The sequence below is a fragment of the Eptatretus burgeri genome, chromosome 11, assembly GCF_056783735.1.
Source record: "Eptatretus burgeri isolate ZD-2024b chromosome 11, Ebu_testis_v1, whole genome shotgun sequence".
Classification (NCBI taxonomy): domain Eukaryota; kingdom Metazoa; phylum Chordata; class Myxini; order Myxiniformes; family Myxinidae; genus Eptatretus; species Eptatretus burgeri.
The window spans coordinates 31,572,302-31,600,071 of NC_140971.1; the positions used below are offsets into that span (position 1 = coordinate 31,572,302).

Below are 27,770 nucleotides of genomic sequence, written 5' to 3' on the forward strand. Positions count from 1 at the left end.
TTTCATGGCAAATACTCTGCTGGCCTTTCTAACTTGGTTCCTTCTGTTCGAGTGTTTGGATGCAGGACTCGGCTTGCCATCTCTGCGCATCCATATGCTGTAGCTGATTTAAAGTGTAGAACGAAATGCAAATCGTTTTTTTTTTAACCCTCGTGCTGTCTCGCTTTAGAATTCACTTCCTGTAATGTGCTTCCCATCACCATATTATCGATGCAGTTAAAGGGAAATATCAATTCCTACTTCCTACATCTCTGAGTTTCATGCTATTTCACCAGACTTTTGCAGTTGAACTGTCTTTATTTATTTTTTATTCTTTATCTTGTACTTCAAGGTGGTTGCTAACCTTGGTGAGACTTGGCATTATCACCACCTCTTTGGTGAATGTTTTTGGTACTTCTTTGGTTGTGTCTTGGATGTTTTCTTCTTCTTTTCCTCTTTTTATTTTTACCTCCACCACCAAAGGTGAAGGTGGTTATGTTTTCACCCCTCTCTGTCTGTTTGTTGGTTGATTTGTCTGTTTGTGTGCAGGAAATCTCAAAAAAAGTTGTAGACGGATCTGGATGAAATTTGGTGGGCAGGTTGGGTGTGTGACAAGGATGAACTGATTAGATTTTGGTGAAGATCCAGATCCGACTATGATAATTTTTTAAGTGATTCTTCACCATCATGATATCTCAAACAGTTGTGGACAGGTTGGGTGTTTGACTACGACAAATTGTTTCGATTTTGGTGAAAATCCGAATCTGGATGTAGATACGAAAATTATTTTATTTTAAAGTGATTCTTCACCATTGAGAGATAGGGCAAAAAACGAGATCGCGCGTGATATTTCAAAAATGTATTGGGCCCGATATGTTCTCGTGGATTAGGCATTACGTGGCGGAGGTATGCGCTCCATCAAGTGCCCTTCTAGTTTGACCATGATATTTCAAAAATGTATTGGGCCCGATACGTTCTCGTGGATCAGGCATTACATGGTGGTCTGCGCTCCATCGAGTGCCCTTCTAGTTATTTTTGGCTTGCTTTAGCATATCTAACTTTTCTGTAACTAATTACCTCGAGTGGCTTTTATGCCATGTTTGTGGCGATTTCCAAAGAAAAAAAATGAGACAGAGTTCTGCACTGAAGCAAAAAGCTTCAGAGGTGCCACTTGCCCCAAAACCAACAAGAGCTAAGCACCAGACAAATAGAAGAGATATAAAAGAGGTGAGCAGGAGCAAGCAGGAGAAGGAGACCATAGTCTACTGCAAAGCATATTCTGCACATGAGATGGGGGTATGCACGCAGGACATAGTACTCATAAACGACCTGACGATCCCATCAATCGTGAACATGGAAAACAAAACATTGCAACCAGAGATAGTACTCATATAAAATATGGTATCAATATCACAAACCTGTGCACTCCATTCAGTAAAAAACCAAGCACGTGCACATGGGCCCAGATCACAGTTCTCGAGATCGCGAGGGCGCAAGTGTCTGTTGCACTCACTATCCTCAACAACATCCCCTTGATTGCTTACGCAGGCAACATGGCGGCGCCTCTGGCCACGACCACAAGGCACTGAGCACTGTTGGGAGAACATTGTGAAATAAACAGGTGGTGTTTGTGAAGTTTAACTCAAGGTTTAATTCAAAATATCATTGGAAATGTTGGGGAAATCAAAGTGTGCCAGAAACTAATTGGTCCTATACTCACATTCTTAAATTGAAGAATTTTAAATTCTCCATCTGATTTAACTCAAGTGTATCAAGGACTTTCACCGTCAATACCATGTTTGGCTTTTAACTTCATGCTTTTACCATTTTCTTTATACTTTCCACGATGATGCTCAAACCTGCTTCATAGGAACAGGGATGCATGAGTGATTATTTTACCCCTTAGAAGTGAATATATATATATATATATATATATATATATATATATATATATATATATATATATATATATATATACTTTAATAGTAGTAATCTATTCCTGCATGCGACTAGTGTGAAAAAATTCTGAATCAAACCAGAGCTCAAACTCAGTGACCTCTTGCGAACACGGCGACAGCCCATTGAACTATTGAGTCTTCAGCATAGCTTCAGGAGATTCTCACACGAACACTGCAATCTTTATCATGGCTGACATCTTACATGCCTGTGAGGCAAACCCAAATTTATGTCGGTGCGTGCATCTTAGAGATCAATCTCATCTATTCTACATTTTATTTAATAAGCAAGAATAAATTCCCACATGGGGCTGATGAGAAAAAAATCCTGACTCAACCCAGGACTCAAACCCAGGACTTAAACCCAAGGACCTCATCATTAACACAGTGCCAGGGTACTGTGCTATTAAGTCTTCGAGATAGCCTCAAAAGTTTCTCACACTAACATTGCAAGCTATATAAAGTAATGGCTGACGTCTTTACGTGCCTGCGAGACCCCAGGTGTGTGTGTGTGTGTGTGTGTGTGTGTGTGTGTGTGTGTGTGTGTGTGTGTGTGTGTGTGTGTGTGTGTGTGTGTGTGTGTGTTTGACAGCAATCTCATCTGTGTAATTTAATAAACGTGAATGTGTGTACATACCTTTCCCTCACTGTGTATGCGTAATATCTGCAGTTTCTGCACAGTTTCGTATCTGCACGATTTATTTTTTTAATACCAAAATTTCACTCTACACAGGGGGTGGTTCGCTATTGCAATGGTTGCACTGGGGGTCTGCAAGGCCAGCTAACCAAATTCAAATCCACAAGCCACTCGAGGAATGACTCGGGGAGTGAGTGAAGTGACTGACACTTATGGCTCAATCTGAGCCACCAATTCAGTCTCATCACTGCTCAGGAATTGTCAAGTGTTGGCTCATGCCCTCGCGTGCTTTCAGTTCTCCTACTCTATTCGCGTAATGGCACCACCAACCAGACACCCTGCAAGAAACCCAACAAGCAGTGAAATATATTTAAGCTGGAAACCAAGCAGGAGATTATTCGATGCTTGTAAAGATGGGGAATCTTCCGCGTAGTAAGTGGTGATGAATTTCACACAAAAAATGCTGAATCTCCTCGAGGCCCACCAGACAGCAAGCTGTCTGTGCAGAGCTGAATGCCACCTTCTATAATGCTGGAGACGGTTTTGTGTCTGCCTCGATGTCCTCTCATCTTCCGTTTGTTCACTAACAAATCTCTGCTGAGTTTCTCTGTTTTGTGCTCGAAATGCACCAAACTACGACGGGCCAGACGCTCTTCTTGGAACCTACAGGATTGCATTTCAGATTTTTAGATTTAATTGTGAATTCTGGAGAACACCACCATGCAGAACTGACATGTTAATGCTGTGAATGTTTTTGAAACCTATCTTGATTAACTTAATGCGTTATGTGGTTGTTTAAGTAGAGGAATACCTGTATTCTCATGACATCAGCAGAAACAATTTATCGGATCTCAATATTTGAAAACATTATAAATCCATAATGATATGAACTGAAATAAAGATAGTTTGTGTGTTCGTAAAATATTTTATACCATTTCTGTGGATAATTATCCCGTTCCCCCTGCGGCAGGAGACGGGGTTTTGCAATAGCGTGTGTGTGTGTGTGTGTGTGTGTGTGTGTGTGTGTGTGTGTGTGTGTGTGTGTGTGTGTGTGTGTGTGTGTGTGTGTGTGTGTGTGTGCGTGCGTGCGTGCGTCCAAACAATAACTGTTTTTTTTTACCATTTGAGCTTTTGTCATCAAATTTTCAACAAAACTTTATTATGAGAATGTGGCGAAAAATAATAAAAAAAATTGGGTGAAAATGTGAAAGGGCAAAGTCATAGTGACTATAAATAGCCCTTATTAGCCCTGACAAAGTGCGTCAAGTGCAAGATGCCCAGTTTTTAAAAATAGTTTCCGTGTTTATTTATTTACCATTGAGCTTCAGTGCATCTGTCCAGGCATTAGCATTTTTACTAACTGAGCTTTTGTCATCAAATCTTCAACAAACCTTTATTATGAGAATATGGAGAATACAAATTAATAAAACATACAAATTTTTAAAACTATCTTTTTCGTCAAGTTTAGGTGGAGTTCAAAGTGGATGTGGCCGGGCTTTGCTTTTCGAGCTGCTTTCTCGTTCGTTTCAATATGCATTTAGATGTTCCATCAACCTCCTTTCATGAATGAATAATTTGGGCATCGAGAAATCATCAAATCTTTTCTCCGAGATCTTAAATTTTCATTGTAAATGTTTGACAGTGAAGGTTATTGAAGGAAATTAAATTGATAAAATTGGTTTAAAGTAACTGATGTAGTGATGGAGTAAATATTGCTGATGAATAAAAGTGAATACACACTGATGACCATTCCTGGCGGATATGCCACTGGCTGCAGATGCGTTCTTGGCAGATCATGGAAGTTTCTGGCCGCGGATGACGAGAACAACGGCTGGGTGGCACAGTGCCATCCCGTCCGGAGACCATCTGGCGACACAGTACCTGTCGCAGCTGCACACCAGGGCCACAAGTGCGGCTGCATACCGACCACTCCCCAGAATCCCAGCTGGAGAAACAGGAGAACCAGAGAGAAACCAAGAGAGATAGAATGAAGGATGAGGAATGAGAAAGGAAGAGAGAGAGTGACAGTTTGGGGAAAATACTACATTTCAAAGTTACGTAAGGAAGAGTTGAGGACAGCAATTTGGGTAGGAGCAACATTAAAGATCGAGACATGCATTACGTAAAATTGCATCGATTGTTTGACGATTGGATAACTGCACTAAACTCTCACAATTATAATGAGAAAATAGCAACTATAACACTTCATGTTGATGCAGACAAACACATTTACCTAAGCAGGTACACACAAATGGCAACATCTGAAGGGCTTGCAAAAGTGTGCACACTCACTAGGCAGGGCAGGGTTGAGTATTGCAGGTCTCTTGGCTTGGAGTGGGTTTCATGGTGACATCACACAATGACTCGGCCACACGCTCGTGGCTTGAGCGCCGCACGCAGCCAAACAGCAGTGAGCGGCGGCCTTCAGCAAAGCACGCCACATCGCACCGCTTCACACTAAGGCAGATTGTGACTCCGTGTTGTACGTGTATTATAATGCATGTTTTACTCTTCTTTCCAACTACGTGTTATACTTTTTAAAATATAATTCAAGATGTATGATGACAAAACAACAGTGATTATACAGAACATGTCAGGTGTAAGCAAAAAAATGTCGACCGGGGTGAAGACATTTCCTTACCACTTCCACATGATGCTGAGCATTCTGCGGTGTCAATCTGCTTCCAATTGAACTGCAATCGCCCTTGCTTGATCCTTGTAGGCACTGCCCAACTATTATCCTGTCTTGTATCAATAGAGATGGGCAGATCTCCACCCTGCCTCATCTTTATAAGGATAGATCTTGGGTCTTCCTGCCGTGTTTCCATGGTCAAGAGTGGAGGCTCATACAGGCCAAGACGTCCTGCACTCAGCGCCTCTGTCCCTGAGGTTGACAGTTTGAATTGTGCACACAAAGTGACATTTTTGTGGACAATATTTATTATTATATTTCATTTTAAAAAACAATAAAAACAACTAAAATTATACAAAGTAAGAATTGCTAATCCAATCACAATTTTTCACTTTCAATCGATACATGAAAAAACATTCACTGTAAAGCAGCAACAGCCACATCTTTCCAAAAATAGCTTTCAAGTTTTGTGAGGTCACATATGAAATTCACAGCCAATCGTGAGGCCATGAACGCTTAAGCAAAGTCACGTGTGTTTCACAGCAAATCATGAGCAAGACACGGGTGATTCTCCAGAAATTTGGGGAAATTCAATTAAGTTTCAGCACATTTTCACACTAAAATTATTGAGGCCACTTTTATTTTTGATGCAAGGAATCTGCATGATTATGGTTGAGCCAATCAACAGAACAACTAGTGGATACATCAGGAGGTGGCTATGTTCGAGTTTAGCCTTGGAATGCTAATTGGCAAATCTTATATTAATGTATTGCCTTCCAAATCCCAAGTGGAAGAGTTCAAATTCAGCAATGCGAGTCCACACTGAAGAATCAAGGATTTGTATTGCATGAAGTGGTGATAGTCCGGGAGCCAACCTGTGTACGAGGCTGTTTTAGGGTTGGACCTTACAGCCTCTGCTATAAAATTTTACACCCCCAGGATGTTTCGATATATGTTTGCAGTTCATGAAAACCAATGTTGGCAATTCATAAGCTCTTGCGAAAAATTTTGGCGGACGTTTTTGTTTGAGGAAGATTTGAAAAATTTGATAAAACAGCAATTGTCAATAAAATTTCTAAAAAAATTAAAAAATCACATTCATGAAAAATAAATGTGAACTAAATGTAAGAATTCAATCAGTGCATTGTAAAATGACAAAAAAAATTGCCTTTGTGGAAGTAAACCTCGTAAAAGTACATAATTTTGTGAAAAATGCCTTAAAAATAACGTTTTTTGAAGATGGCCTTTAGAACTTTTCTTATCATAGGCAGATGCTGCATTAGAATACTAATTTCTCTTAATGTGATATGAACATGGTATCCATGGCTAATTAAAACAGCAAATTTGAGTGAGTTCTATCAATTTTTAAAGAGAAAATTAACATTTTTGTCAACCAAAGTTACCCCTACCCCCAAAATCCTCTTACTCTATTGAACACAGTTCGGTTAAGGTTTGCTAGATCCAGGTTGGGTACTTCACAGTTCACTCTTCCAAAGGAAAATTCAATGGTGTTTGGAGTGACATGGCCCTGGAGCAGACATACAACAATGAAGGGAAGACATCTCTGTTCAAAGGCATATCTCAGGCACCAGCTGCTCGAGATAAATATGTGAAGACAGCACCATTTCTCACAGCTGTATCAGAGAACATAAAGTCTATGGCTAATCTAGGCCAACAGGAATCTACTCATCATGGAGAAACACATAAGCAGGCAACAGAAGAACATATGCATGTTGAGGAGATCAAGAAAGTGATATGCCAGCAGATGATAAACCCATTCCAGTGTAACAACCAAGTGGTTCTGCTCAATAGAGCAACTGGTGAGAAGGATGCTTCAAAGACTTGGTCCATGCTCAAGCTAAGGGCATGGAAGCCATTATGAAAGCAGAAGAGGTGGTCTCTATTAAGATTGAACCACTGAAGCTGGTAACTTTCTCCTCACAGAAGAAATCAAAACCATCAAGGAAACAGAGTTTAATCAGGATCTATCAAGATGAGACTGCAACTACACGTGTGCTGTGTTTCTATCGAGATGCCGACCCAGTCACAAGACAGATTGCATTTTCCCATGAGTGGACAGACTATCCATCATCCCTGTTTGAGGTTGATCCACGCTTAGCACAGGGGGTTGTAATGCGCAAAGGCAACAAGTCTGATTTCGTGGCAGTGCTAATTGCTGAAGCTGAGCAGGATGTTGTTTTACAGCTGCCATCATTACCACAGAGTGACCTATACACAGTTTATCTGGTAGACACAATGGCATTTGTAAATAAATACCAAAAAATGGGTGCAAAAACATTTGGTGAACTTCCCCAGCTGTATCTTCGCAAGCTCCTTCAGTTCAAACCTGAAATGTGCAACTGTGTCAACATCATTGGTGATCAGGATGATTTTGATGATAGCCATACTTTGAAGGGTCATAAGCAGCAGAGGAGAAACCAGACAGACCAGGCAAGACAATTCTCACCATCCAAGAGTCTAGAAATTCCGGACTGGAATTTACTCATGAAGAATCCAAGAAATAAAGGAAATCTTCAGAACTTCATTGGCACTTCCCTTTGTGAGAGTCCTGAAGCTATTCCGGATGGAGTGACCATCATTCTTGGTGGTATGATGGAAAACAAAGGTCACACTCTTTCCATCACATCAGCATCAAGTTCAGTTCTGGACTTACCTTGTGAAGAACATGAAGAGGCAGACACAAGGATTATTGCTCATCTTGCATATTGTGTGGAATATCCTGATCACCATTGAGCTGTTGTGCATGCAACAGATACAGACATAATTATGCTGTGTATATATCACTTCTGCTGCTTGAACACATTGCAAGAACTCTGGATACAACGGCAGAATCAATACCTACCTATTCATGAGCTGGTAGAAGTGTTGAGCAAGAAGTACCAGAAAATCCTCTTGATGTCGCAGCCACACTTCTGTGCACATATGTGTTGTGTGGATGTGACACAGTGAGCTACTCATTCAGAAGGGGAAAAGAAGAGGTCAGGTCAGGTATGGGAGCATGTGCCAGAACAGCGCGTCGCTGCGTCCACTTTCCGCCGGTACTCCAGGGGCCTCCGTCTGGCCATCCCCCAGGCAGATGCCAGGCCCATCCCCATCTCCTTGAGATGATGGTCAACCTGCTGCAACCATGAGGCACGTGGTCGGCCCACTGGCCTCCTCCACTCATGAGACTCCCTCGCTGAGAGAATCTGGTGAGCAGGATCAGCGTCAGGAAAACGAGCCACATGTCCATACAGCCGCAGCTGACGCTCACGGACTATGCAGGTAACAAATCTCATCCGAGTCTCTCTCAGCAACCGCTCGTTGGACACAAAATCCGACCAGCGATAGCCAAGGATTCTTCGAAGAGACCTGGTACCAAAGGAATTAAGTCTCCGTCTCAGATCCTTGGTCAAAGTCCAAGTCTCGCACCCATAGAGCAAGACTGGAAGTACCAAGGACCTGAAGACTCGGACTTTCGTCCTCCCGCACAGGTACCGGCAGCGCCACACCCCATGATCCAGTAAATCCATGACTCCCCAGGCCCGACCCAGACGTCTATTGACCTCCGGCTCACAACCTGCGGAGACATGAATATCACTGCCAAGGTAAGTGAATCTATCCACGACCTCAACATCCTCACCACAAACAGACACAGACAGGACAGCAGCATCCAAGATGTCACCGAAAGCCTGGATCTTAGTTTTGATCTTAGACATCCTGGATCTTAGACCTGGATCTTAGACATCCTCCCTAAAATCCAGTCCATACAAGTGCTGAAAAGTGTGGGGGCAAGTACACATCCCTGACGAACTCCAGTAACAACTGGAAATAAGTCAGAGATGGTACCACCACACTCCACAGCACTCTCAGTACCAGAGTAGAGTTCAGACATCAGATCGATCAGTTTCGGTGGCACCCCACGAAGACCAAGAATTCTCCAGAGGACATCCCGATTCACTGAATCGAACGCTTTACAGAGATCAACATAGGCTGCAAGCAGCCCCTGCCGAAACTCTCGTCTGCGTTCGGTGAGGACACGAAGTGCAAGGATACGGTCAATCGTTGACCTCTTTGGTGTAAAGCCTGACTGTTCTGGACGCTGGTGCTCAAGCAGATGGTGGCGAACCCTATCAAGAATTATCCGAGCAAAGACCTTGCCCGGCACTGAGAGCAGCGTCACCCCTCGGTAGTTGTTGCAGTCTTGGCGATCACCCTTCCCTTTCCAGAGAGGGACAACAAGGCCCCTCTTCCAGTCAGTTGGGATGATGCCTGTGTTCCTGTGAAAAGAAGAGCGGCACAGGTTTCTCTGGGACTGATAGGAAACCTTCCCCACCTTGTTGATTTTGGAAGAGATAGTGAAATGGCAGCAACAGAATGTGTCATTGATGAGGCCAGAGTATACTGGACTGCTCTGCATGGCCAAAAAGGGTTCAGCTGTTTGGATACCCTCAGGCAGCATATGTTTGTCTCTTCAAAATTAGACCTTAGGTCACTGCCAGCAACAGAAGATGCGTTTTACTTCCTTGTTTTAAGAGCATTGTATCAATTGCTTCTGTATAGACGTGCACATCTCAGTGACCGAGCACTTCCCCCAGCCACAACATTTGGCAGAACCCTTATCAATGGAAAACTGGTCCCAATTCTCATGTCTAAGCCAGCCAAGCCAAACATAGACAAAACGGTGTCTTGCATGTGCAAATTATCCAAATGTCTGAAACGATGTTCATGCAAAAAGGCTGCTGTGCCTTGCTGAGTGACATGCATATGCCTTGGTCAGAGAGGTTCATGTGGTGGAGTTGTTTCAGAGAGTGACTCTTCCTCTGAAGAGGATGTTTCATGTCACAATATTGTGTTAATCCATTTCTAATTTTATCTTCCTTAAAACCATGGCATGTAAAAGTATGTTCTTGTTCCTGACCCCATTGATAGTCAAGCATTTCTGAGTTGCATAAATCTTTTGTTGTTTGACATATAACCTTGTCAATTGTAGGTAGGTTAAATCTACACCAATTGTGATATAGGAAATGAACTCCTCTTTAATATGAGGGGTCATTTGTGTATATAGGTTTAGTGGTTATGATTTTAGGACAATATGAATTACCCATACCCCCATCCTACATCTTCGCTTTTGCCAACATTTTGTCATCAGAGGGGGCTCGCAAAAGTGTTGACTGTGTTGTTGCGCAAGAGTTTCACCATTGCCAACATTGGTTTTCATATACTCAAAGGGTGTCTCTTTATGAAAATCAACACAAAAATTTTATAGCAGACCGGGCAATTTTTTTTTAATTTTGATCGGTTGGCTCCCGGACTATGAGGTCATTGGTGCCAAATTTGAGGACAGGGTGGAAAGTGGAAGGTTATCAAGGAAGTGGACAGCGTGGAAGAGGTGCACAAGTAGATGCCACTACACAAGTAGTGAACATCGTTCAGACTGGGTGGAGAGGATTAGGTTGTTGTCACAAATTATTTACGAGTGACTGTTAGGCAGTGTGTTGTGTCCGGTGCGATGTCAATGCTTGTATCCTTGATTCGACAAGTAATGAATTGTTTCTTATACATTACCCTGTAATGTTTGTTTAGCTAGGATGTTTATTCTAACAAGTGAGAAGAGTAAAAAGGTGAAAATCTAAAATGGTATCTTTACACTTTCAGCTGCGTGGAACGTTCGCGATGGTTCGGGAAATTTTCAGATATACGAGGGCGTGTTGAAAAGTAATGCCTCCTATTATTCCCCAAAACAGGTAAAGATATTCAAATTAAACATAAAGAAAGATACTAACAACAACCTTTATTCAACAGTGGTGCATATTTATTTCTCAACATAATCACAACTGTGGTTCACACATTTCTACCAACATTTCAGTAGTTTTGTGATGCCGTCACGTTGGACCTGTGCGTGCTCCTGACTTAACCAGCTCTTCACAGTGGCCTTGACATCATCGTTGGAAGAGAAATGTTCTCCACGAAGGTGTTCCTTAGGTTTGGGGAAGAGATAAAAATCTGATGGAGCCAAGTGCCAAGTCGGGGCTGGTGAACCTTTGTGGTGGTACTCGGTACTCCATTGACCATCTCTTTCTCTCCAGATTGTAATGGTGTACCCAACTCTCATCTCCAGTCAGTCGTCCCAACTCTGATATCCAGTGCTTCACAGTACTGACAATGTCATGCTGCCCTCTGCCATCGTGACTAACGTAGCATTGAGACATCTGGCTTCGAAATCACAAAACCTCACACCCAGTGGTGGGAAGAACTAATGTGCAGACTCTGTGCTTTGTTTCATTCGAATATCTTCACATGTTTTGGAGAAAAGGAATAGGAGCATGACGGGGAGGAGGGGGAGAATAAAATATAGACATCATTTACTATGTTGTGTACAATGTTGTGCCCAAGTGCTGCATTTATCACTTGTGCTTCATACTTTATAAATATTTTCAAGTGTTTGTGCGTTGGTTTGTGTGTGCTTTTGCATGTTATTCTTTCACAGCAGAACCGAAGCAGCTGGAGGCCCCAAATTTTGGTTCTTGGTACTTCAGGATCTGACACAAGCCACATATCTATAATGTCATGACCCCCCCCCCGACTTTCAGGGGCTACGGACTAAACAACAATCAACTCACGTCGTTTTGGCGAGTCTTCACTCACAAGCTCGGTGAATACAACGTTTCAACAAGAGAAGGTATTCTCCTTTAATGCTGGTTTCATGCAAATCGAATAAGAATTGACTGAGTTATGCCGAAAACCGCATATTTTTCAAGGTCGTGATCCCCCCCCCCGACATTTTACCCCAACCGGTGACATGTGTTGTGACGTCATTGTGTCACAAGATTGGGCATTAAATTCTGAACATTTGGTGCTGGGTTCATGTAAAGCGGACAAGAATTGACCGCGTTATGACAAAAAAACCGCATATTTTTCAAGGTCGTGACCCCCCTGACCTTTGACCCCTAACCGGTAACAAGAGTATGGGCGTCATTGTGTCATATTGCATATCACAAGATGAGGCGTTGAATTCTGAACATTTTGGCGTTAGTTACATGCAAATTGAATAAAAATTGACCGTGTTCTTGTAAAAAGACGATTTTGACCTTTTCGTGACCTTGACCTTGACCTTTGACCCGAACGATCCCGAAATCTAATCGAATGCTTCCTGGCTAATAACCAATCATCCCACCAAATTTCATGCAATTCGGTTTAATACTTTTTGAGTTATACGAATCACAAGATTACAAATAAATAAATAAACAAATAAATAAATAAATACACGCCGACCAAAACATAACCTTTCGCAGAATGCGAAGGTAAAAAAGAATGTGGAAGTTTGTTCATGGAGGTGAGCAGTCCTCCTACATTTAGGTAATTTCACTAGAAGGGGGTTAATTGTAGACAGTGTGTCCCCTGCAGAAACCTGGGGGAGGGGAGCGGGACACGCATGGAAAGAGCAGAGGGTGCAAGACCAGAAAGGAGGTGGTAGAAGACATAGAGACCATTAACCTGTCTTTGATGGGAAAGCGATAGTCCTATAGACTCAGTCTCAGATTCCAATGATCTTGAAGGCTTTGGTATCCACAGTGTCAATCTGAGCAAGGTGTGAGCAGGGGAGCGAGCCCAGAGGAGAAAACAGTCCTCCATTAAGCTGCAGATGAAGGTCTTGTAGGTAGATAGGAGTTCAGGTGTGCCAAGGAAGGACTTTGTACAATGCAGGATGCCCAGTCGGTGATTGACTTTGCAGGCCAACTTTGAAATGTGGAGTGTGAGTGTGAGGTTTGTCTGGACTGAAATATGGATTCCAAGTGTTTGACGAGCTTGTGATTTTGTCAAGGTCTTAAGAGAGGAAAGAGAGGCTGCAGCATGCTTGTATAAAGAATGATGGATGTCTCAGCAGAGGGAGGAGTCATCAGCAAATAGATAAACGGGATTTTCCAGAGAATCGGAGAGATCATTAATGAAGATCAGGAACAGGACTGGGCCTAGAACACTGCCTTGGAGCACTCCAACCTTGACAGGGAAAGGACATGAAAGGATTCTGGTGAGAGCCACATGTTGCTATAAGAGGAGAGGATGTCAATAAGCCATGTGTGGAATTGGGCTTGGATGCCATAGGCAGAGAGTTTAGAGAGCAAGGCAGGATGCCAGACTGTATCAAAGGCACAAGAAATGTCCAGAGACTGCCCTGGTCTCATATCTGAGTCCCATGGAGTCACAGGAGTCCTTAGCTGAGGTGCTATGGCAGTGAGATAGGTACCAACACCCAGCCAATTTGCATGGTGACAATTGAAATCGCCACATATGAGGAAGAGAGAGTTGGGATGAGTAGATAAAAGTTGGTTCATGTTGTCGGAGAGAGATATAGGTGGAGTCGTCACTGTTTGGAGGATGGTAAAGCACAGACAAACAAGAGATGGGAGTGGAGGGGAAGTCACAGCTAAAGGTATTCCTGGGGGTTTGTAGGTGTAAGAGCAGTACATTGGGTGGGGGGGGGGGGGGGAGAGAGAGAGAGAGAGACAGAGACAGAGACAGAAACAGAGACAGAGACAAAGACAGAAACATGGAGTTCTTGATGCACAATGCGACTCAGTTCACCCAAAGTACCAAGATGTTGCAACTTTCCAGACTGCAAAATCCCAATGATGTGGGCCAGTGCAAGGTCCGAACGATCGTAGATGGGCGAGTACTCCCAAAACCCTCGACAGATCACTACCGGTGAATGGACTTTGAATCTTAACGGAGTGCCTCCTGCAATCATGGCAGGCGTGGTGATTTATTTCACGGACATCCACAACTAGAAAGACAATGCAGTGTGTCATTACCAACAGATCAATGGCTTTTTAGTTTCCGGGGCCACAAGAGAAATATTACATGAGATTTTTGAACCTATTGCTTTGAGTAGAAGCATCCATCTGTGTGGCAGAGACAGAGAGTTTGGCGAGCAAGGCAGGATGAGAGGGAAGAGAAGAGGATGGAGTAAGGGTGTGTGTGTGTGTGTGTGTGTGTGTGTGTGTGTGTGTGTGTGTGTGTGTGTGTGTGTGTGTGTGTGTGTGTTGGTTATCCGCTGCTGCTGCTTGCTTATATTAAGAGGGTAAGAGTGCCCGCACTATCTGAAGGTTAAGAGTGCCCACACTATCAGAAACGAGTTGCTGAAAATGCACACAGTGCATGCACGAAAGGCCTCAATAGCATTCATACGTCATATTGAAAGTCCCATATTGATAAAGTAATAAGGGGTTAAGACAGCAGAAGAATGTAAAACGCAGTCCAGCAATGGCAGTGGACATCTTGAAAGGATGTGAATGCAAGGTCTCAGTTAGAAAGACATGTGGCACATGATTCCACTGCGAATGTGTTTTTTTGAGGGGGAATATATTGTTGTGTTTTTGGGGTAGATGGAGGAATTTCATAGCAAAGGGAGGATTGTATAGAGTTGCTTGGTCGTCCATGGATGGGTAGGAGACATTTCGACGCAACATAAGTTGGGAAACTGTCAGCTTAAGTGTTACGCGTCACCACACGGGGAGTGGTGCTGTGTTAATTAGGTAGGGATGAAGGCTAATTTCTTCCAGTATGTGATTGCCTCCGGTGACCTTTTCCTGTGTTTTTGCATTTACAAGACCGGCGGTAAAAAGGAATCACGTCCTTAGAAAACAACAACAACTGAGCCGGACATTTCCAAACAGGCGAAAACCCCACCTCCAGGAATGACAACGAGCAAACCACGCCCCTGGGGAGGATGATGGATGGGGTGTGACATCAGAGGGGGAGAAGGAAGAGAAGAGGATGGAGTAAAGGTCAGAAGGTGCGGGACACAAAAGAGAAGCGAGTGAGTAGAGTGTGAATGGAAGAGAAGGGCATTACGGCTGGCTTTCCCTCGACACGGTGAAGAAGGCTGCATGATTCTCGTGTTCGTGCTGAGGTGAATTTGCTTGCTTTATGGAACAAGATGCTGGCCATTGACTGTTCGGCTGGGTCGTGTGAGACCGCGCCTCGAAGCCTCGTGTTGCGCCATTGGGGAAGAAGGTGGCGCCATTTTGCAGAGAGCAGCAGCGTCAGCAATCTCAATCTTGAGGAGGAACTTTCACAACAGCTTCTGGGCCCTTAACGAAGGGACCATCTGCACAGACTACCTCCCATATGCTTCCCACCCAGAAAGCGGCTTGGCGCCATTTTGGGCGCATTTTCCCATGCAGTGACGATGCGGTTTGGCGAACCCCAGGCTTCAGAAACTCATCTCTGGGCACACAGCTAAGTGCCGGTTGAAAAGGAGGATTATTCCATTATTTATTCTGTCCCCTTGTCTGTGTTACAGTCTGTGTGGAGGTTCCGCAAATAGGAATTTAGGCGACCTCATGTTTTCTTATTATCCTGTTTCGATTTATTTCCATAATGACCATTTGGTTTCTATTTATTAATTTTGCTTGTGTTGTCTATTTGTCGTGCGTTCGAGTATAAACCCTTGTGCTTCCATCTGCTACATGGCTTGGCTTCCCTCCCATCCCGCGCGTGCCATAATCCCCCGGGAATCTCAGCTGTAAGTTTCCAAAGGAGGAAACCGTTTGGCTATCCGTCCAGGTCAGTCTTAACCCGCGTGGACACAACAATATGCTTATGACCAACTTTTGAAAATGCAAACTCCATAAAGATTGATGGGGTTTAAGGAAGATGCCAGGTACAGTCTATCTGGTGCTACATGCTGGGTTAAGTGTTCTCAGCATGCAAAGTATCACTTAGCCAGGCGAAGCGGACTTAGAGACAGAATACTTTTCTTTTGGAGCTGGCTACTTTCATCGATGTGGAGTTGTAGAATTTAAGGAAGAGGAAACCAGAAACTCATTAATCATTTGCTTTAAGTAAGGCAGGGAAACTCACACTTGTAAGAGCTTTGGATTGGATGCTGCTTGTCCGCTTAATGAATTATCACAATTACTCTGAGGTGGGGATAAGTTATGAACTTTGGTCGAGCATTGTGATGTCATACAGTAAGTTGCTGCAAATCCTTGATCACAGTTGAGCTCACTGTTTAAGATGTATTCGATCTGTTAAGAACCTTGCAAAGGTAGTTGATCGATCATCCTGTTGGATTTGATCAAAAAGGAGAGTAAGAACATTAACACGGATGCAAGCCATCATCGAGGACACAATCTCCAACTGCACCTTAAAAATGGGACGTGTAGATATGACATTTCAACAAAACAAACATGGAGGTAATGGAGATGGTAAAGTGCATGTAAATAAATAAATAATTCAGTGTTTGTGTTGGTTGTGGAGATGAACTGTATATAAATAAATAATAGTTCCCAAAAGCATTTACAATGCTGAACTATTCTATCCTGTAAAAAAAATTCAAAAAACACCCAAAATTTGGAAATAAAACCATAGGTCTTTTAGCTCCAATCCCAAAATCATTTGATATGCCTCATGCCAAGGTATTATTGCATACATGTTCCGAATAGAAAAGAAATGCATCCAATCATTTTCGAGTGGAGGTGTAGGAGGGATAGTACCCACAATAAACCCCCAAACTGACGACACCCGGATGGGGGGGGATGGGGGTAAAAAGCAATTACTATAGAGATTCAAAGGAAATACCCCAGACAACACAGCTCCACCTCTGATTATCCAATATGGCCATGCCCCCAAAAAGTATTGCGACTTCAAGGGGGAAGCGCTAGCCTGTGGTGCGGTTTTTGTCTGACAAATTGCTGCTGGGATGTTCCTATAGGAGATGTTCCCACTTGGCAGATAAATCAACTCTCTAAGCATGATTCGATGATATATTTTGAAAGCTGAAATGAAGTGGAAAACAGAAGTTTTGTCACATGCAAGAGAGAAAGTTTTATTTGTCTTAAATACAGCACGGTACGCATACCGTAATTGCATGTACAGCTCCATATCCTCAGTTAGCTTGTACACTGTTAAGCCACCATATCAAAACCGATGGAAAGATACTTTGGTTTACAGTAGTTCGGCTTGCATTTAACTTTTTCTTTAGGTCTTTTCAAATAAATTCCACCCTTATTACAAAAGCAAGTAAGAGCAGTTACCACCAAGAGCATAATTCACACCTATCGACAGTGCAATGCATTGGTGAGGCTGGATTATACAACAATGAATCAGCCCACATTTTATAGACAACTGAGCATGCAATAAAATACCCTTGGATTCCCATGAAATTTATACTCACCCCTCCCCTCCCCCTCCCCCCCCCCCGTCAAGAAAATGAATGTAAACCAGTTACATTTCATCCCAAAAATTGATTTTGTGATTTAGACATGAAATGCTAAAAAGGTAATTGAGCTGCTTACTCACGTAGAGTGGAACGGCTTTTCAAATTGGAGTTTTCAGGGTCAAGAGAGTTACTGGTAGGCAACGTGAATGCGTAGCTCACATTGGCACCTCCTTGCTGATGGACAAGCTGTGTGAGCAGAAGAGTTCAAAGTGAGGTTACATCTGAGAATGGTGCAGCCCTCAGTTTTAAATGTTAAATACCCTATGCCATTGTGTCATCCATGACATTATGATATTGTGGAGCATACCACGATGACTTGTTAACCGCAAAACCACAACAAAAATATGAACTGTGAACCTTAGCTAAATTTCCATCAGCAGAACAGGATTCAACTTATTTGGCCAACACTGTGGGTGAAGAGGTAAAGAAGATTGCATCCAAAAGGACATTTTGTTTGCGGTTTTTTTTTTTGTGATGGTGATTTAAAACCGTCTTTCTTGACGCTGCGTGGAAGTTAAAGATCCCCACAATCCATTTCATAAGAGTAGGCCCTTTATGCTGCTACAAAATCAACAAATATTCTTCATAGAGATTAACAAGGAGGGTATCAATGTTAAATATTATGGGATATGGATCTAAAGTTCAGGTCAAGTGAAGGGGATGTAGATACGTATGTGTTTAGGTATACATACAATGTGTAACAAAAGTTTGAGTGCAGCAGCAAATATATTAAATTAGATGTGATAATAAATTAAATGAATCATCATAATATGAAACGAAAAACACTGAGGATTTTCACAAACTATTCTTCAGAATATTGTCACAATTATTCTCATAGGAAAAATGAAACATCTCACTAATAGACCAGCTCTGCATCTGCATCATTCATACTTGTCACACACCAAAATCTAATCAGCTTCTTCTTGTCACCCACTTGACTCATCCACCAAATTTTGTCAGAATCCGTCCACAACCTTTTTGAAATATATAGATCAACAACAATATGCTGGAGAAATAGGCTATTTATCTGCATGTGGCATGTTGAACTCTTGCCCTTAAGACTTGATTCACACTGTGAGATGCCCTCCAGGGATTGCAGTGCAGCACATCATGATAGTGACATGGTGTGTTGAAGGTCAGAGAAATATATGTATATTGCATATACAAATCGAACCCACAAAATTGACAAGGCCCCCAACTCAATAAGTTATGGACGGATTGGGAGGAAACTTGGTGGACAAGTTAGGTGTGTAACAAGGACGAAGTGATTCGATTTTGGTGAAGATCAGGATCCGAATCCAGATATGAGAACTTGTAATTTTTTTTCAAGTCATTCTTCACCGCTGAGAGATAGGGCCAAAAACGATATATGGCATGATATTTCAAAAAGTTGAGGATGGATTCGGATAAAACTTGGTGGATGAGATGGGTAGATGACAAAAAGCAGCCAATTAGATTTTGGTTTGTGACGAGGACGAATAGTCTGGATGCAGATCTGGCCAATCAATGAGATACAAAACATAAACTGTTCAGCCTGGTGGAGGTATGCGTTCTGCTGAATGCCACTCTAGTTCACATTAGGACTCGATTAACACGAGTCCCTGGTACATTTGCCATCATATATGCAAGAGAGGAGTGCAAGGTAGATCAGCCTTGACAAACTTGCAATGGGATGTGTAGTCCTTTTTACATCCACGGTGGACAAGTTCATAGCAAACTTTGGCTGCTTCTGATATAGTTGTACAAAGTGGCTGTAATATGTCATTCAGGATCCAACCCCAATCCATCAGATCTGGAAGTACCGGTTTGGACACCAAGGTTTGTCCCCATGTATCGCCTCCTTGGTACAGAGCCAGGGCTGGTGTTACAGGATGGCAGACAGGGCAGCTGCCCAGAGCCCCGAATCACTAAGAAGCCCCCTAAAAAAATTTCCTTGTTCAAAAACTTGTGATTGTCAACTCAATTTCAGTTGGTTCGCAAGCATATGCTTATGCTCATAAGAGTAGGCGAGATGTACACCGACTCTGAGGGGGGAATTTAAGTTTGAAAATGTATTCACGATCCATTAAACATTCCTATCTGAGTGATGCTAAAAAAAAAAGCTGCAGGGGAAAAAGCTAAACGCTTGGAAAGCCATTCCAAATTCACAACTTTCTTCGCCGTGTCTGCTGCCGCTGATTAACATGGGGACAGCACTACTGAAGCTAACATGTCTATGGAAGAAGCTGATCCTTGCCCCAATGAGACTGCCGAGGAGCAAACCAATGAAGCGGGCCTGTGAGATGATAAGCCGGCATCAGAGCTCGGTGTGAATGACACAGTCACGGGCCTGCGAGAGCACAAGCTGGCATCAGAGACAGAGAGGATGACATGAACATGCAGCAAGATGAGCCGCCAGAGCCCCAAGGAGAGGGTGACAGACCCGCTAGGTGAGGTAGTGGCGTCGGAGCCTTTAGTGTTTGAAATATGATAACCCAGAATTATGGCCAGACAGAATGTTGAATGACAACAGAGATTAAATAGTCAAACGAGGTCCAAAGCAGGTCATGGACATTGTGTTTCCCCAAAATAAAAATAGCGTTTCCATCATGACTTGCTATAGGTATCGTGTAAAACCTGTACTAACCTGTTCATGGTCAAGTGTCAGCAACTAAACGGGCTTTCCCCACCAGGTCCTCTTGGTGATGAGGGTGTATGGAAATGGACACGCAGCAGGACGAAAAACAAAACTGGTCAAAGGGCGGAGGAGCTCCTTGTGAGCCAACGGCCATCCATATCTGGTGCCCAACTATGTCTGCGGACATCCTCCTGCAGTGGGTTACCTTTCCTAGGAGGTTGGTGGCAGAATTTGCACTCCAGCAACAAAAATATTATGGGATATGGTGGATAGAGATAAATTGGTAAACAGAAAAAAAAAACATTTCACTCCGCAAACACACTAAGGTTGTGTGTGGCAGAGTGGTGCTGAGGTGTCGTCCACCAGAAGGCAGTCTCATCCACAAAGTTTAACCTGAGGTGGTCCTTTTGGGTGGGTGGGTACCTGGAATGTCCTTTCCCTAAGAGATGGGAATGGGCTAGGCATCTGCCTGGGGGATGGCCAGACGGAGCCCCCTGGGTACATGCATGCATACATATTTCTAGACTTTCATTATTACACTCGCCAGAGAAGAGGGTATTGCATTTGGGTCCATTTGTTTGTCTGTCTGTTTTGTTTGTTTGTCTGTTTATCCGCACAGAACTTTGGTATTTTTCACCGCAACCGCTTGTTGGATTGAGACAAAATTTTCACCATAGGAGCGACTACTCATGTGGAATGTTATAATGATAATTATGGCGTCATAGGCCATGTAGTGTGGCAGCCATGTTGGAAAAATGGAAAAACTTTGGACGTCTGTATCCCTGAAACTGCGCCAAGGTAAAAATTGAAACTTGGCACATAACAAGTACTCTTCATGGGGAATAAGTATGATGACATCATAGGTGCCTTCGCTATGACATAATAATTACTTATGACATCATTCTGATGATATGACATCATAATTGCATATGTAGAATGCTATATCCGATCAGTATGAAAATTTTTGAGGGTCATCTAGAGATAAATTGGTAAACAGAAAAAAATTTGGATGTTGTTATCGGTCACGTGATTTGGCAACCATATTGTTTTAAACAAGCAGACAAAAAAAACCTTCAAAATCTTCTCTGAAATGGCTGAACAGATCGAAGCGAAACTTTACACGTATGACCGCCTATCCATGAGGAACAAAACCTTCACACATATGATGTCATCGGTCACATGGTGTGACAACTACTGTGTATTGGATATACCCTAAAACCTATAAAAAAAATCTTCTCCAGAATGGCTGGACAGATCAAGGGGAAACCTCACATAAATGTTCTTCAAGCCTTGGGTATACCAGAGTATTCACAAATAATTGATGTCACATGGTCTGGCAGCCATATGGATTGAGCAAAAATCTTTGGTCAAGCAGCCGGAATTGTTTAACTTTTTTGAATCTGGTTTCTTTATAATTTTTTTTTAATTTTTTTTTTTGGAATAAAGCTCACTTCATTCTGTGTCTGGATGGGTTTGAGAATATAATAACAGCTGAAACCCAAATCCCATTCAGGTTCCTCCTGATGACTCCCATCTGCTTTTTTCTTGGTTGGGTTCCTTCTGATGACTTCAAAGCAGTCATCCAATGACTGTACCTTTTAGTCTTCCATTTGATTTGAATTGAATTTATTTTAATCCCATTCTGAATTCAATTGAATAATAATAAACATCATGGGTCAGGGTCAGGTGTCCAATCAAAAGAGAGTTGCATTAAACCGCAACATCTTGGTATGCAGTCATCACCACCAGCAGTTATAAAGTGACAGTTCTAATTAAGTATATCTCATCAATTATGTCAGGAGACAAACACCACACAAAATACACAACACAAAACCAGACAAACAGCACACAAAACAAGTCTTGACGAGAGTCTGCAATCTCTGATTGCACTTTTTCTTGTTTTCGTCTATTTTGGTTTTCAGGTTTTTCATTAGTTTTGCTCATTTGTTCTCCTAATACCCCCCCCCCCCAATTATTTGGGGGGATTTTGGGGGTATTAGGACAATAGGCAAAGCTATGTGACATCAAGAGCTTTCTCTCACTAAAGGCCAAATTCACGACCTACACGGATTCCGCGCACAGTATCACTTCCCTTCTGATTAGGCCTAATAAATAGAATTTTCAAAAAAAAAACCTGCTTTTGATTCCTACCAACTCGTTTTCCATCACCTCCAACTTGCCACGGATGCAGTAGTAAAGAGTCTGAGGCTCTGTTAATTGGATAATTCGATATTTTCTCGAAGAATGATGTGTTCTCGGTGAAGTAAATAGATGAAAAGGAAATAATTCGTCTTTTTTTTCCATGAATTTTCCTTAATACCACCCCATCCCCAAATTTCCAGTGTTTCCTTCCTGAGATTTTGCTTCTGTATCCATCTTGTCCACCCCCTGCATCCTCTCCTTCCTTCATTCTTAACTGCATTCCTTGTTTGTCCGTCTCCATTGATTTCGTCCCTGGGCCCTGCTGTTGGCATTTCCCTCCTCTCTTTCTGCTGTTCCTTTTGTTCTGTTGCGTCCTGATCCACTCTGTGTTCTCGCTCTTCTACAAGTCTTAACTTTGTACTGTATATAAAAAAAATTGTTTTGGTAATACTTTAAAAATGTATAATTATTTGTGAAATTCCCATCACATCAAACTAAATGGTCTCCTCGACAGGTGCTTACCCCAAGCCCACCTGTTTAAGGTTCGTCAATCGTGCTAATTTTGATATTTATTACAATCGTTTTATTCAGTGCAAAAATTTGCAGAAGCAATAAAAGTAAAACAGGAAAATATAATGAAAAAGTTCAAAAGGGTTGTAGATTGTAATAAAAAGATGAGAAAAGTTTTATCGTTTATGAGGGTTGTGCACTTAACTCACTGATCAATGATATCGAGTGTCACAGCCTGGAGGGTTGATTGCAGAGCCAGGATAGAAATACTCGAGGAAAGAATCACACAACTTTGAGTTTAACTTACGTACCTTAATGAGAGACAGCGATAGCAGCAGAACATGATGACTCTCACTTCGAATGACGTACGTTTTTATCAAGTTTGTACTTCATCTCGACGGGCCAGTAAAAGTGGCATTCCGTTGGTCCTTTTCCATTTATTACTCGCATTTGGATCCCAGACCATGACTTATGTCAAATCCTTATCTCAATTTATTAAATCCAGATGAAAACCTTTTGCATTGTATAACATTTGTAACCAGTTAAATAAACTCCTGGAATGAATAATACACATGTTTATGGTACACTGGCATAAGACTTGCATGAGACATTTCGATGCATCACTAGAATCAAAGTTTTATATAACAATTTATCAGTACATCTCTTTTGGATCAGTATGGCTGTAGAATTCCATCTCAACCTTCGTTTCTGGTTGCAGTAACTTACAATCAAAGCCAGGGATTCCGTGGTCGGCCCGTCAGCTGCAATTTTTTCCTCTTGTGTGGTGGGGTGCCCGGTGGGCCGACTTAGCGCAAACTCTGTGCCTCCTGCATTGACATGATAAGGTCCTGGCCCAAGGTGATCCCCAGTCAGCACTGGATGCCTGGCCCGATCCAAGAGTACTTTGTTGTGGAGGGATGACAGGGGTTTGGGATTATTGTGCTAATGCAGGTAGGAAAGAAGAGAAGCAATGTTAATTTCGGAATTTCAAAAGCTTAGAACTTAAAAATGAAGAAGTCTTGAAGCAATTTAGATGATGACATTTTTCCAGTAATTATAATAGTTTAAGATAAAAAAAAATATGCATTTCATAAGAAAGATAACAAATGAGATGAGCATATGAATGGCCTTAACCGTACTATTTCAAATGTAATTATTATATGTGTATTATCACCAATTATTAGTCATTGTCTTCAATATGAGAGTGAAGTACAACAGTGGCTAACCAAGATGGTTGTGTGAGGCAGTGTGGCGTCGGAGTGAGATGTCCGTGGCCCCCGCTGGCAAGTCTGCCACATGGTGGTAACCCGAGGCCAATTGCAAGTGCTCGAACTGCCCAGTGATCCGTCGGCAAGTCGAACCATCACCATCACACACGCCACAATGGTCCAAATTCCTTGAAGACCCAAGATAACCATCACACCCCACACGCTGAGAAAAAGCAGGAAGAAAGGTAAGAGTAGAGTTAAGTACTTGGTCAATAATGCTGTGACAAGAGCATTCCAAAGATGCAGCCTCCATGGGCAGAAGTTAATCCGATTGCATTGTCTGATCATCAATGACAGGTCCTCTGGCCTTGACAATCCATACCTTTATCAGTGGGACAGTGTCTTGACAGTTATTGATTTAGGCTCTTTTACAACTACACTCCACCCCACCGCACATGTTGAAATGCCTTCGACACAACCCCAAAATCCACATAATTCCATAAGCAACAGCAAACTTTTAAACAAGGAGCAAAATCGTGGACTGAACAGAAAGGTCATTTTTGTGTTTGGTTGTGGCAGCTCAAGCATGTAAATTCCTTGGGGGGCTTTCAAAAAAAAACAAAACATGAACTGACATTGCATGTTTTAGGGGAATACAAATCAAAACACAACTGCCTTCTGTTCTCCTGCCTTTCCACAACCACTGTGGAAACTTCACATTTACAAATTGCACTCGCAATTACACCTGATTTGCACATTCGAAACAAGCGCTTCGTTATGCTTGTGGTCGCCGTTCTATTTCAGATGAATGAAAAGGATGGGAGTAAGAAGGGGCTTTAAGGAAAGCGGAAGGTAGTGGAAGAACATCAGTATTTGGATATGGATTGTAAATGGATGAAAAAGGTAATTGGAAAGAAAAATGGAACAGGGAAGGGTTCAAGGGAGGTGCAGAGTGAAAAGATACCGATTCACATGATTGCAATTCCATCATAAAAAAGCCAAAAATAAAAGACCCACAAACTGCCATGTTGATGAATCAACCCCATTTAATTAAATTGTACAAGAGGTGGGATCGCAATTTGAACTTCACTTTAAAACACAAGGTTTGTTTTGTTGCTTTATGCATGTGAAGGAATGATTAGCTGATGGATTGTTTTGGTTTAATTCACATCTCTCCATGTGTTACTATTATTAATCCCTTTTCTGGCATCCAAATTTTGTGCTGGAAGGAAACAACAACAAAGAAAACCACTTTGCAATGAGACTTCCCATGCAAAAAATTTTTTTTATTTCTTCACTGTACTGTACTTTATCATCACTGCAAATTTTTTAATAACAGTTTGTAGCAATATCTGTTGCGAGCACATTTCATTATTACACTTAAAATAAGAGAGTAAGCAAATAGTCTCCATCACACAGTATGACAGTTTATATCGAGAATATAAATTTTCAATCCTGCAATGAGGATTGTTTACAAAGGCTAGGCCGGACTGGGCAGAGCAAGGCTGCGTGAAGTTGGTTTCACAACCGATCCGATGGGTCATGGATGGGCGAGGCGTGCAGTTGTCACTGTCATCCGCTCGAATACCAAGGCTGTGGCAGTCAGTTCAGATTAGTGTGACGTCATGTGCAACTTAGTTTGGGAGAGGAAGGAATAGAATGGAGGATATTCGAGTCTGTGCAGGCAAATAGGTTGGCTCAGTCACACACAAAGACGTCACACATTTAAAAAAATACATGTGAAGTATAATTTTTTGGCGGCCAGGTATGATGTGAATGCCAAATGCACTTTCACGGTCACTACTGGCCTGGTCCTAAGTAACCTCAAAGACATGGTATAAACGTGCCGATGGAAACTCTAAAAAGTTGTCAGAACAAAATTCCACATACTCAAGAACCACGAACTTTTTTTTCTCAATGTTGAAGGATGTGAAGTTAGGAAGGAAAAAATATTTCCTTTTAAATTTAGTTATATACTGTATTACGAGGAAGAGTTGTTTGATTTAGTGGTAAAAACTTATTTCTTCAACCCACTAGTGTAAGTTAAACCTCGAAGTGTGTTCAGATGCACAATTGTGGAAGTGAGTCATCATCATCAACCCAAAACACTAAACCCAGAAATACACATAAGGCTGTCAGCTGATATTTGAATGGTTGGTTACAAACTGAAACATAAAGCCTGGTGTTGGCTTAGTGGTTAAGGCAGCTGCCTTGTATATTTATACATAATCAATCCCATAGATGAAGATATATCTCCCTGGTTACTCCCTCCTCCGGTATGACAGACCTGAGCCTCGTCCTACTGGAGGAGTTGCTCTCTTCATCAAAGACTCTATTCCTCACTCTCCATGCACTGCCCTCACTCCCCCACACCCCCAGGAATACCTCTGGCTATGGCTTCCCTCCACTCCCACCTCATGTTTATATGTGTACTGTACCGTCCACCTAACAGTGAAGACTCCATCTACACCTCACTATCCGAAAACATGGACCCACTTCTATCTTCTCATCCGAACTCTCTCTTCCTCATATGTGGTGACTTCAATTGTCATCATGCCAGTTGGCTAAGTGTGGGTACTTCTCTCACCTGTCATGGCACTTCAGCAAAAGACTTCTGCGACTCATTGGGACTGACTCAATCGGTCAGCTTCCTGACCCGGATCTCAACCAACAGTACTCCATCTCTTTTGGATCTGATTTTGACCAATTTCCCTGAAAATATCTGCTGTTCTTCCTCCGCTCCATTGGGTCTTCTGACCACGTCCTTGTCAAAGTGGGCAAATCTCTGGCTGTTATCAGAGATCCACCTCAGCACCGTCGAGTCTGACATTTCACTCAGGATGACTGGCAGGTCTCCAAGCAGCCCTCAAACTTATAGACTGGTCTCCTATCTCTACTTTCTCCAACATCAACTCATCCTGGGAATTCTTTCAAAGAAACTTGCTCTCTCTCATGCACAGATGTATCCCCTCTCGTCTTCAGTTGTCCTACCGTTCCTCCCGCCCATGGTACGCTGATGCTTGTGGAGAGGCAGTTGTCCTGAAACAACTTGCCTTTGCCTCATGGAAAGCAAACCCAACTGAGGGCAATCTCAGTTCCTTCCATAAAGCTCAGAACAAGTGTTTGTCTCTCCTCAGGAGAGCCAGAAAACAACATCTTTCTCATCTCAAGTCTGAACTCTCAAACCTCTCTCCCTCCTCTAAATGCTGGTGGTGTCTAATCAAATCTGTTTCTGCTGTATGTTCCCCCGCCATCCCCTCCCTTACCTCAAATGGTTGCACAGCTGATACCACACGGGAAAAGGCTGAATGCCTAAACTCGGTGTTTGCATCTAAATATTGTGTCCGAAACCCATCGCTTTCTGTACCCACCGTACACAGTCGCACCCAACTGTCACTGGCCTCTGTGTCCTTTTCTTCTGACAAGGTGGAGAGCTTGCTCTCAAACCTCGACTAAGATTCTGCAATCGGTCCAGACGGCATCAGCCCACATGTCCTAAAAAGGTGCTCCTCTGTTCTTGCTCACCCTCTCTCTATTCTATTCACCCTCTCATTTTCTCAAGGTCATCTGCCATCTGCTTGGAAATCTGCTAACATCACCACCCTGCATAAAAAAGGTGCAAAAACAGATCCCTGTAAATGGAGACCAATCAGCCTTCTCCCAATCATCAGCGAGGTTATCGAATCCATCATAGCTTCAGACATTACATCCTTCCTCTTTTCCAATGGCTTGATTTCCGATCATCAATTTGGTTTCAGACGAGGTCACTCCACCCTGGATATGCTGCTTCTGCTCTCCCAACAATGGATGGAGGTCCTCAATGCCAGACAGGAAATCAGAGCCATATCCCTCCACATTTCATGT

General features: G+C 42.5%; 1 protein-coding gene across 3 annotated transcripts in view; it reads right to left on the minus strand.

Moving 5' to 3' along the window:
* LOC147016773 (thrombospondin type-1 domain-containing protein 4-like) overlaps window positions 1–27,770 on the minus strand; it is a 174,729-nt gene that overhangs the window by 26,917 nt on the left and 120,042 nt on the right. For all 3 annotated transcript variants that reach the window (XM_085845751.1, XM_085845752.1, XM_085845753.1), the window contains 7 exons: window positions 23,925–24,129; window positions 23,425–23,600; window positions 17,510–17,615; window positions 5,213–5,455; window positions 4,864–4,993; window positions 4,312–4,516; window positions 1,398–1,571 (listed from right to left, as the gene is read on the minus strand). In XM_085845751.1, coding sequence (XP_085701877.1) covers window positions 1,398–1,571; window positions 4,312–4,516; window positions 4,864–4,993; window positions 5,213–5,455; window positions 17,510–17,615; window positions 23,425–23,600; window positions 23,925–24,129 — 1,239 coding nt within the window. The remainder of the gene's footprint in view (window positions 1–1,397; window positions 1,572–4,311; window positions 4,517–4,863; window positions 4,994–5,212; window positions 5,456–17,509; window positions 17,616–23,424; window positions 23,601–23,924; window positions 24,130–27,770) is intronic.